Here is a 12295-nt window from a genome sequence, read left to right on the forward strand (position 1 = left end):
AAAGGATGGGAGGGCCAGACAACTCACATGCTCTACACTACCAATTAACTTATGCCTTTGAAAAAAAGGTGGTTGTGTTTTAACTTTTATGCCTCCTTATAATGCCCCAATATAATTATTTATGCACAGAATATACACTATTTTGTTTCACTCTTTGCCCAATATGACCATCTTTTCTTCTGATATTTGGGTTTTAATATTTCAGCAAAAAGAATGAAAGGCAGTTTTCTAGCAACATCTGTATTCAAAGGCACAACAACAGAAAAAGCTTAATCACAATACTTTGTTAACCGCCTCCCCCAGTTAATTCCTGCCTTTGGAGGGAAGTTAGCAGGTAATAAAGAAAGGGAGGTGTATACAGAGAATCTGATAGGAGAGGCTGTGCTTCCAGAACGCCTAAGGACAGGATGGTTAAGGCTTGCAGCTAAATACCTTTCTCAGAGCCCTAGTAGGCAGAGACATAGAAATAAAGCCCCCCCAGCCGGGCATGGCTCAGCGGCTGAGCAATGACCTAGGATCCAGGAGATCAGGGTTCTCTTCCCTGCCTGGGCACATGCCCGGGTTGCAAGCTGGATCCAATGGGGGGCGTGCAGGAGGCAGCCGATCAATGACTCTCTCATCATTGATGTTTCTATCTCTCTCTCTGCCTCTCCCTTCCTCTCTCTGAAATCAATAAAGATATATTTTTAAAAAAGAAAAGAAAAAGAAATAAAGCCATCTGCTTTTAAACACATATTCTGTTGGAGATGCAGACCACTGGGTGGAAGGCATACTGTACTGGGAGGCGAGATGGCTGGGTTCCTGCTAATCCTCAGCCTAACGACCTATGGATGCTGGGGCGGGTCTTCTTCTCCAGGCTCTCAGTCTAACGCGAGGTTACTCTAGCAGGGATGATCCCCAAGGTCCTTCCCAGCTCTAAACCACCACTGATCGGCAGATCTGATTTTTTTTAAAGTTTAATGATATTTGTTTAATCAGCATCCCGGTGTCACTAATATTATTGCTGCCCCCCTAGGAAAGCATCCGAGGGTAATTAAGCAGCTGCCTGTCTTCCGGGGAAACATCCATGTCCCGCCTTCCAGACACTTCCTGCCTGCGCGCCGGGCCCCAGGGCCCCAGGGAGATGGAAGTGGTCTGACTTCAGCAGCGACGGTGGTCAGTTCGCAAGAAGAAAAACCTCTCGGTTAAGAGGAAATGGTTTTCATTTTCCTGCTTGCAGACAAGCCAAGGTTTTCAAGTTTAAAGAGTGCACGCGAGTCATTTTAAGCCTCTAGATCTTTCACCCTGAAAGTCCCTGTACAGAAACTCCGCCGGGAGTCTAAATATAGCAACAGCAAACTCCCCCCAGCGAGGAGCCCCCGCCCCGGCGCAGCCTCAGGATTGGAGAGCTTGCTCCGGGGCGCTCTCCGCGTCTGCCTGAAATAGCAGGGCACCGAGCAATCTCTCCTGCACCTCCACAGCGCGTGGGTGTGAAGTGTAACAGGGGAAAGCGAGAGTGACTCTGGGTATTGGTGCCTGGCGTACAGTCATGTGGCACCTCTGCCAGCTGCGTGGAGCAGCTCGGAGGCCAGTGCCTGCCTTGCGCGGGCTTGGGGGAAAGGAGGGAGGGCAAGCAGAGTCCTGCCAGTGGTCAGGAGCCGGCAAGAAGGCTTCGCGAAAATGATAGCAATAGCAATAAAAAGTAAAATAAAGCATTTAAATGAAATCACTGCCAGAAGCAGAACGGAGCTGTCTTCGGCATGGGCGTGTGCCCAGGAGAGAGCTGGGAGAGTATCTCCGAGGGGCGGAGACAGCTGAAATAAGACTTCTGCCTTAGCACTGGTTGGTTTTTAGGCTTCTGGAAGGAATAAGGCATAGGAGTCACCACCTTGCAGCTATGTGGTCTTGTGGCGAAAGCTTAGTTCTCCCTTCAGTTTAACTTGGTGATTGATGATTTTCTTTCGTTCTGGGGGTGGGGGTGGGAAGGGAAGGTCTGCCCCGTTAGAAGTTCCCAAGCCTGGCGTCCTTTCACTCCCCCCACGCTGCCTGTGTTCCTGCTCATACTTTATAATACAGTGTTGCCGAAGCCCTGAGGCCGCAGCCAGTGGCACTGTGGCCTCCTTCCTAGCCAAGGGCTCGGGCTCTGGGCTGGCCCAGTGTCAGAGGGGGTGGGAGACCCAGCCCGTCTGAACTCTCCATACGTCTCTCACCTTGTAAGTTACAGGATACAAGGGGCGCGGGGGAGGGGGGGCGCTCCGAGAAACCGGTGCCCTGGGCTCTGAACCCTCCAGGATTTTTCTCCCAGACACTGGGGACGCTGCGGTCCAGATTTCGCAGTTTTATGACTTTCTCGGACTTAAATGGAAATTTCTTGAAGGAGGAAACCGGGTTTTTTCTCCCATGCTTCGCGCCACGGTCAGGCGGAGCTCCCCAGCAAGTGGTTAAGCCGCGGAGGGGCCGCTTTGGAGTTTTTACGCCCTCCCCATACTCCCCCCCGCGGGCGGGAAGGACGGCGAGGTTCACTCGCGGGCTTGCTGTCTAAGGCTGAGATGGAAAGTCACAGCCTGCGAGCCGGAACGAGCCGCGGGGAGATGCCCGGTCCCCGCCTCGCCGTCTCGGTGGTCAAGTCCTTCGGGGCTGCACCCTGAACGGCCGAGGTCTCGACATCTCCGTGCGGAGCCTCAAAACACTGCCCAGAGCGTCGCCCCGCGCGCCCACTTGGGGACTGGCTGGTACCTGAAGGGCAGGGCACACACACCCCTTGCAGACAGACGGCAGGACCTGGCGCAGCGGCGGGAGAGAGCCGCGACCTGCAGTTTCTCCTCTGGACACGAGGCCGACTTAACCTCCCGGACAGCTCCAAAGCCCCAGAGAGAACAAAACCAAACTCGCGCCTCGCAGACGGGCTTTGGACCCGGTCCCCTCCCGGGGAGGGGGGCAGGCGCAGCCTGGGCGTGGAAAGTGGAGGGAGAGAAGGAAGGGGGGAGCCTGGGGCTGGGTGTGCGCGCGTGGGAGCGCGCCTCGGAGCGCCCCGCACCACCCGTTCCAGCCCCGGGGGCGCTTGGGGAGGAGGAGTGGTAGCCGCGGGAATCAGAGGGAGCGAAAGAAACCCTCTCAAAGTGACGCCCCCAACAGGGTCCGGATTTCGAATTCGAAGCTAAAGGCTGCTAGCAATTGGGACTCCTCTTCCTCCTGCGCACAGCCCCGAAGCCCCGGCCCCCGAAGCCGCAGCGGTTTGCTAGCTTTTTGCTTCCCTGCGCCCCCCGCCCGCCCCGACTCGGAGGTCGACGGCCAGAGGGACCCGGGTGCGCCTCGGCTTCCTCCTCGAAACCCGCCGGCGCGCATGAGGCCGCTGCCCCCGCCGCAGGCACTGGGGCCCCCCTCGCGGTGCCCGTGGTGATGCCATGCCCCGCCACCACGCGGGAGGAGAGGAGGGCGGCGCCGCCGGGCTCTGGGTGAGGAGCGGCGCGGCGGCGGCGGCGGGCGGGGGGCGCCCGGGCAGCGGCATGAAGGATGTGGAGTCGGGCCGGGGCAGGGTGCTGCTGAACTCGGCGGCCGCCAGGGGCGACGGCCTGCTGCTGCTGGGCACCCGCGCGGCCGCGCTCGGCGGCGGCGGCGGCGGCGGCCTGAGGGAGAGCCGCCGGGGCAAGCAGGGGGCCCGGATGAGCCTGCTGGGGAAGCCGCTCTCCTACACCAGTAGCCAGAGCTGCCGGCGCAACGTCAAGTACCGGAGGGTGCAGAACTACCTGTACAACGTGCTGGAGAGACCCCGCGGCTGGGCGTTCATCTACCACGCGTTCGTGTGAGTACCCGCGTCCCACGCGCGCCCCGCGCCACGCCCGCTTCGGGGGGCCCGTGTGCCTGGCCCCCCCTGGAACGCGCTCCGTGCCCACGCCCTGGCCCGGCGCGCGTGCAGACACACACACACACACACGCACTCGCGCGCACACGTGGTGGCTTTTATGTCTTTGCACGTGTTTATGGTTTTCCTCATCGAGCGTTCCACCCCCGCAGCCCCACCTCGCCCACCTCTCCAAACTGAACCTTGTCTCCGAGCACAGCCAACAAGCTGTCCGGCAGCCTTGGGCACCAAAGGCGGGAGCGGGGCAGACGCGGGACCTAAGCCGCGCGGATAACTGGGAGCGGCTAGGTCCCGAGACACGTAAACTTCCACCGAGACGCGCGCCTGGGAGCTAGGAAACGCGGAGGCGGGACGCGCGCCCCGGGAGGCTCGTGAGAGTTGGCTGGCGAGGTTAGGAGGTGACGGCGGGGTCCGTCGGGTGGAGCGAGTCTGGGGGGGCGGAGCTGGGGAGGCTGCCGCGTGGTGGGGGAGGCAAGCTCGGTTTTCAGTGCGCCCGGAAACATGCCTCGCCACCACCTCAGCCGCCACCAACGGAAAATCTGTCAGGGTGCGCAGCCCTTCCAGCCACAGAGGTGGCCAAGGTCTGGAGGAGGCGAGCAGCGCCGAGCGAGTGATGCTCCCCAGACGGTGGTGGAGGCCCGCGGGGAGCCTGGGGCGCTCCAGCCTCCCCCCCCCCCCCAAAGTGCAGCGGCGGACGCGCGAGGGGGCCGCCCAGGACGGGGCTCAGGCAGCGGGTTCAGGAGGCACTTGTGGCGCTGAGTCAAAGTGTGTGTGTTAAGTAAGCCTTCGCCATCTAGCAGAGAATACTTAATGAGAAAATGATTGGAAGCAAATGTTTATTTTTCCCTTAGGCATTTAAAACCTTTCAGTGGCTTTAAAGTTTACTACTGTTTTTCCCACAACGTCCATTCATTCAGCCTCCTGTTAGAGTTAGGTTTATCTGGACATTTTAAGGTAGTTTTATGCCATTATGCCCTTTTAATTGCGTCTTTTTTCTTCTTTTTTTTCTTTTTCTCCTTTCAGTTCTTCTTTTTTTTTTTTTCCCCCTGCTTTTTTATGTTAAAATAAAATATAAAGAAGTCAGCCTTACACCAGTGGAGAAAGTTGCGGCCGCTGGTACTTCCTTGTTTCCCAGGAAATCGGTTTTGAACACGTGAAGTAGGTTTCTTTTAGAAATGAGGCATGCCATCCAAACATTGCTCTCACCTGGGATGGAGGATTGGCACCGACAGACAAATTTTGAAATAACATAGAAGAAGGCTCTGGTTTTGTAAATAGGTGAACCTGGAATTTGACCACGTAAGAGTCAGGAAATTGGTGGAGTCTACAATCTGTGGGGCTCTGGTGTCTGGAAAATTTTACAGTCCCAGATTGATGTGAACATGTAGCATTAGGTAGAATATTCCAGCCAACTTTCCATCTTACAATGTACACAAGGAGATCGTTGTGTTGCATTATTATTACATCAAAAGGTATAACATTTATTATTCACTTATGTAAGTTTCACATTGATTTAGATGTGGTTACTGTAATAAATGATAGACGTACAGAGTCACTACTGATGCTTTTCATGTTCAACCTCTCCGAGTTGATATATAATTAATCCCATTACCTAATGAGCCTGATAAATTATTTTGACCTGTCAGGATCTACTAAAACATTTAGTGACAATGATCTGTGCTCAATTTGGCAGCAAAATATATACTATATGGATAATGACTTTTTAAATAAAGAGTATGCTTAAAATACTCATAGCTTTGAAATTTACATCATGATGTCATTCATGGCCTTTAACTTTGGGTAAATTATGCATTGTATATTCAGAGAGGATTAGAGACAAACTTTGTTGGTGCTCACACTTTATGTGTCCTATGTTGTTGCCCTTGAACCTGAATGAGTGCTTCTTGTAATGCAACATTTCCCCCCCCCCAAAATGTTCATGTGTAGCAAGTTTCTGTGGCCTTACAGAATTTCTAAATTTTGACAAATAATTTTTTTCAAGAGGTTCAGGTTTGGATAATTCTCTATTCACCAGTCTTAATCAGTCTATCAATGTCTTTAGTGGTAGATATGAAATAAATTATGTAGTTTTCAGTATGATATGCTAATGTGAAGTTTTGTATTACACATTTCTGGAGTCTGAAACTGTAATGTTTAAGCAATTAGATAGGGGTGCTAGGTCCACATTAACACAAAGAGGGAATGAATAGTATCATTTTCTGGGAGGACTGTGCAACTACAGCTAACCCTGGGGGACAGGCCATCTTTGGCAATTGCTGTTTATGATTTTAAATGGGCTTTAGAATAGTTGGGCTTTACGCATTAAATTAATAAAAGAAAGTTACTTTGAACTGTGAGTCTAGCAAGACTATTAATAATAAAGGAAATTATAAGAAAACTATTTGTGGAGGGGTGTAACTAACTAATTCTCTGCCAGCCTGGGAATCCCCAAATCTTACTTTAATAACAGTTTTTGTAGCACATTAAGGTTCTTGCCAAGAACAAGTGCGCTGTGATTAATGAGGTACTTCAGGGATGGATTTACTTGGTAGACCCAAGTTTTCACTGCCAAGAAGCAGGAAAAGAGTGTTTAAAGCTCTGTTTTAGGTAAAGAAAATTTTTTGTTAAATATGCAGAAATCATTATTATAATGGTATTTTTAATTGTATAAAATGTGGTGTAAAGTGTATATATCCTAGCCTCCTGATGAGATGGCTGACAAGAACAAGAGATTACCTACTTCACATACTTGCTTCCAGTCTTTATAAAACGGTTATTAGAGAGTTCGTTCCCTTACCTAACCATTCTTTAGGACTTACCAGGCAGCTATGTTTCCTGGTTTCCTGTTTCCTGTCTTCAGCTGTTCTTCAGTTTAATAGACAAGCTATTCAAGTATGAGGAGACATAGCTCTTTGAATGTTGTTTATTTCTAATTCCTCCTCTTTTTAGGAAGAGTTTAGGAGAATAATGGTGGTAGTAGAGGAACACATGATGGGGCTCCATATATAACTTTGCACTGATGCAGCAAATGTTAGAGAAATAGCATGGGAAACAGTGTGGCAGATACATGTAATTCATCACTTTGTCCAGCGTATCTTTGCCTGGTGTAATGCCATGGATTGGAATTTACAGATACTTTAAACTAGAAATAGTCCAGTCACCCAAGCTAGGAACCTGGAAGTCATCCTTGACACCTTCGTTTTTCTCATTCTTGCTCCTAATGGCCACTCAAATTCTTTGTATTTACTTTCTAAATGTTTTTCAAATCTGTTCCCTTTTCTCCTTTGCAACTGTCGCTAGCTTTCTGTTTCTCAGTGTATCTCCAGTGGATTATGTGTAATATTTTCCTACTTAATCATCTAGCTTGTGCTCTCCTCAATTTTCCTGCTTCATTTTAACACCATAATGTTTTCCCAAAATGCAAACTTCATCATATCATTCCCTTGATTAAAATCTTTCCGTGACACTTCACCATCTACTCATTCATGCATTCATTCATTCATTCATCCATCCATCTGCAAACATGTGTCTACTATGTTCTAATTCCCAATTAATAAGGCAAAGGCCTCCATTCTCAAGGAGGAAAATGACTTCACAATGGAATGACTACAAGCTTGTGAACAAGTACGAAACAACGTTATCTGTGTTATATAGAGGTAAGTACAAAGTCTCATGAGAAAAGAGAGGGAAGTAGAGATGAAGGGAGAAAGGTAAGCGCAGGCTTCAAAGAGGAAGTGAGGAGTGAACTGTTTTGACAAATGAGTGGTTAATTTTTAGGCGCTAAAAGCAAGGAGAAATGAGCAATCCTGATAGAGAAAACAGCTTGGACATAAAAGTGGAATTGTGAATCAACACAGTAATTCTAGATACTGTGAAGTTTTTGCAGGGTGAGGACAGCTGCAAGAAAAGAGAGTAGAGAAAAGGCACACACACCTGAACTTAGCTGGCCTCGGATGCTGGCCAGGGAATCTGGTGTTTATCAGGTAGGCAGTAGTGGTCATTGAATGGTGATAATCAAAGGAATGATGTAATCAGATACAAATTTTGGAAAGATCTGTCTTTCATTGACTCCATAAATGGATTAAGGGTGGAAAAAGGAAGTCAGTGTGGCCTGGAAAAAGATGATAGTGGTTGTCCAAGTTTTCCATTCATTCTTGTATTAATCCATAAATTCATTCTACAAATCCCTGTTGACTATCTTCTCTATGTGTCATGGACTGTTTTAGAAAGTTGAGAGATGATTACCTAAGGAACTTAGGCAGTAACTGTGAGGACAAGAAGAAGGAGTTTAATTAGAGAAATGTGAAGTAGGTAGAATTGGCAGATTGTTTTCACCAGTCTGATGTGTAGTGTGAGAAGGATGATACTGACTTAGGTGATGTAGACAATGGAAGTATCCTAAACCAGTACTGTATGGGACAAAGGAGGAGGGGCACATTTTCAGGGCAATATAATGAGTTTAGATTTGGACTTGATGAGTTTCAGATGTTTGTAATTGGAGATTTTAAGTGGTAAAAACACAACTGTGAACCAGGTACACTCAGCCCCTTTTAACCAGACCATTTTTGGCAAGTAGTACTCAACAAAGTATTTTTGAATGAATGAATGCATTTACAAATCTAAAGCTTAATCTAGATGTCTAGATTAGATATTTATATTTGGAAGCCTGTAGAAATTCTTTGGTAGTTAAAGCGATGGGTAGGAGGAGTGGGATAGCTCAGAGATGCAGGATAAGATGTAGACATGGTGGAGGACAGTCTGGGGAATACCAACATGAAGCAGTGAATGGAAGACTGACTCCATAGGAAAACATGACAGAGCAACCAAAAGGCCAGAGAAAAAGCTGGGAAACCTTATTTTCACAAAATCGAAGGAGGGAGTTTGTGGTCTTCAGTTTCCAGTGCTGTAGAAAGGACTAGAAGAGGAGTGTAAGATTTCATTGGATTGGTCATGAAGGAGGTCACTGATGGCCTTTGCTACAGCAGCTTCAGTGGAATACTGAGGGTCATAAATGTGATGTAAGTAGATTGAGTATGTTAAGAGTTGGGAAAGTGGAAACAGTAGTTAAACTCCAAATTCCTTGGAACAGCTCACAAGACCCTTCCTAACACGGCCTCTGCCTATCTTTCTTGCCTCATCTCTAATTTGTACCCTGAGCCTCAGACTTACTGTCCTGTGTCTCTCTGACACAACTTTACTCATGCAGTTCTCTTGGACTCTTCCCACTTCTTGCACCCTGGCTGTCCAGCTCCTACTGTTTCTTCACAGCACAATTGAAGGATTACTTCCTCTTGGGCACCTTTCCCTGCCTGCCACAATGATTGAGGCACCCCTTGTCTCAGGTTCCATGGCACTCTAGGAATGTCATTATAAGGGTGCTTGCTCCACTGTGTTGTCATTGTGTGCTACTTGGTCTGTCTCTCCTTCAGGAAGGTGAGCTCCCCACACAGAAAATATACTGATCTCTGAATACCACACCTAGCACAATGCATTGTATCTAGTAGATCTTCAATAAATGCTTGCTTAATGAGTAAGTAAATAATTTTCCTTGGAAGTTTTCTGTAGAGGAATTGCAGAATGAATCGAAGCTGAAGGAACTACCAAGCCTTTTTTATTTTCTTGGAAGATACTGATAAATCATTTAAGAGGAAAAGGGTATGGGATTAGAAATAGGAAACCAATTTCTTTGTTCCCAACTTTCCCACAAATTAGCTTTGTGACTTGGAATAAATCATTTCACCCTTTTGAGTCTCCAAATCTCTATCTGTGAAATGGGCACAGTAGTGTCTGTGATCCAGCCAAGATGATAGAGGAAACTGTGGATTGTCTAAATACTATCATAAAGAGAAGGAGTATTTGTAATACAAAGTGATCTGATCTTTTTTTAAAGCCTGTGACATATACTAACAGGTCAATGGTGAATTTCTTGGTGGTAAGATTATTGCTGATTTTTATTTTTAATTTTTATTTATTTATTTTATTGTTGACAGTATAACAGATGTCTGCCATTCTCCCCCTCTTTTTCCCCCTCCACCCAACCCTTGCCCCACCCCTGGCCTTCACCACTCCATTGTCTGTGTCCATGGGCTATGCATATATGTATATGAATTCTTTGGTTAATCTCTTCCCATCTCCCTCACCCCCTGTCCTCTGAGATCTGTCAGTTGTTCCAGGCATCCATTCCTCTGGATCAATTTTGTTTGTCAGCTTATTTTGTTCATTAAATTCCACATATGAGTCAGGTCATGTGATATTTTTGTTCTCTGACTGGCTTATTTCACTTAGCATAATAATCTCCAGGTTCATCCATACTGTCACAAAGGGTCAGAGATCCTTCTTTTTACAGCCATGTAGTATTCCATTGTATAAATATACCGCAGTTTTTTTATCCACTCATCTACTGATGGGCACTTGGGCTGTTTCCAGCTCTTGGCTGTTATAAATAACACTGCTATGGACAAAGGTGTGCATATATTCTTTCTGACTGGTGTTTTGGGATTCTTAGGATATATTCCAGAAGTGGGATCACTGGGTCAAATGGCAGTTCTGTTTTTAATTTTTTGAGGAACCTCCATACTGCTTTTCATAGTGGCTGCACCAGTCTGCATTTTCACCAGCAGTGTACTAGGGTCCCCTTTCTCCACATCCTCACCAGCACTTGTCATTTGTTGGTGGCAGCCATTCTGGCAGGTGTGAGGTGATACCTCGTTGTAGTTTTAATTTGCATCTCTCTGATGATTAGTGACTTTGAGCATTTTTTCATATGTCTCTTAGCCATCTGTATATCCTCTTTGGAGAAGTGTCTATGCAGGTCCTTTGCCCTTTTTTTAATTTATAATTTTTCTTCTTTAATCTGAGCTTTAGGGCCACCTCCTAAATGGTCACTTTAACTTTACTTCCAAGTCCTGGGAGGTTTATGCCACATAGTAGCCAAAGTGATCTTTCTAAAGAGTTCAGCAGAGCACATCACTCATCTGCTTGGAGGAAGAAATGTTTATCATTACCTATCTCTATCCAATCCTGAAAGTCAGGGGCTCTCTCTGTCACGTTTTCTGCAATATCATCACCACCCAGAACGGTGCCTGTGACACAGAAGATGCCCCATGCATACAGATCGCTTCACTTACTGATACTCCAAATCTCCAAAATATACTACTGGTTTCCTGGTGGAAGATAGAATTTTGCTCTGTTGACCACTCCCTGTGTCAGAACTCAATTCGACCTGATGGATAACTTTATTATTTACATATACATTTTACTGTGAATTAAGTCTACAGAAATTGTTCACATTTTATTTTTGCTTTTGCATTCCTTAAAACTCACTAATTTCTTTTAATGTAGAGAGACTTGTACAAGCTATACTGCTTTATAACCTGCTAACATAAAATGCAGCATGTACCCTTTAAATCTGTTTCCAGAAAATTTAAACAATGTTATAGTATTTGAGGATCATACTATAATTTAAAATGTTGAAAAGTGTTAAAATATTAGTATTGGGAATATGCTGACCTAAAAGAAATAAAACATAAGAAAAGACTACTTCAAAATGGAATGAAGGCTTGATACGAGAAACACTGTAAATGAGGAAGATAGCCAGCAACCTTTTGATTATTTCCAAAGAAATGGTGCCAGCTTTAATTCTTAATTGCAAATGGCTATTTTGGCAGATGAAAATGCCAGGAGAGCATGTTTTATCCCAGCTCAGTGGTATGAAACTACTTAAAGTCCAATTGTTGAACAGCTGTAGCTTATAGTTATGTGTAATGATTTGTAGATGTTCTCATTTTAATTTCCTTTTTCTTCAGTCATTTACAAGTAGTCTATTTGAAGCTTTATTTGTTTGCAACCTCAGAGATAGATTAGCCACACAACTGCATTTTTAAATAATTATGGAAATTTTTTGATGGGTCTGAGAATTTCAAGTGATCCTTTGATCTTTTCTTATCAGTTTGTCTAAAGAATAAGTTCCCTAAATGTTACTGATATCATGTTTCTAAACTTAAAAATAGTTTGAATTTTTTTCATTATATATATGTATCATATATATCTACACATATATTATACACACACATGTGTACATACACACTCTGTATCCTTTAGCAGAGAATTTTTTACTGCAAATATTTACATTTCCCTGATTTTTGCTCCTCCAAAAGTAAATAAGACATTTAAGTAAAGTGCAGTTTAAAAATAAAAAGAATCTTAAAGTTACTCTTGATAATGTGGAGATTATATTATAATTTGAAAGATATTTAAATTTAAGTAAATATGAAGAGATACACTTTTTACAAACTTAGTCACAGTGTTTGTTATTTCCATTTATAGTACCTGTGAGGTAATTCTAGAATTTCTATTCCTTCTTCAGTCAGTGGCAGGATGACCTTTTATAATGATCATTTTATAATTTCTCTCCTTTAAACAGTCAACTGAGTTTAATATTTAATTAGCAGCCAT

At 45.7% G+C, this 12295-nt stretch overlaps 1 protein-coding gene and 1 long non-coding RNA gene across 4 annotated transcripts in view; one reads left to right on the plus strand and one right to left on the minus strand.

Annotated features, from left to right (window-relative positions):
• The window catches only part of LOC308558599, a 111143-nt gene extending 106931 nt beyond the window's left edge, over positions 1–4212 (minus strand). Inside the window, exon 1 of one of the 2 annotated variants that reach the window (XR_013999031.1) lies at positions 4009–4212. This is a non-coding gene — a long non-coding RNA (uncharacterized lncRNA). The remainder of the gene's footprint in view (positions 1–4008) is intronic. The other variant, XR_013999032.1, reaches the window with a different exon arrangement.
• Positions 3034–12295, plus strand: part of KCNQ5 (potassium voltage-gated channel subfamily Q member 5) — a 450687-nt gene continuing 441425 nt past the window's right edge. For both annotated transcript variants that reach the window (XM_081140487.1, XM_081140488.1), the window contains exon 1: positions 3034–3781. In XM_081140487.1, the coding sequence (XP_080996613.1) occupies positions 3384–3781 (398 nt within the window). In that variant the 5' untranslated portion in view covers positions 3034–3383. The remainder of the gene's footprint in view (positions 3782–12295) is intronic.

The sequence above is a fragment of the Miniopterus schreibersii genome, assembly GCF_964146895.1.
Source record: "Miniopterus schreibersii genome assembly, chromosome: 6".
Lineage (NCBI taxonomy): Eukaryota > Metazoa > Chordata > Mammalia > Chiroptera > Miniopteridae > Miniopterus > Miniopterus schreibersii.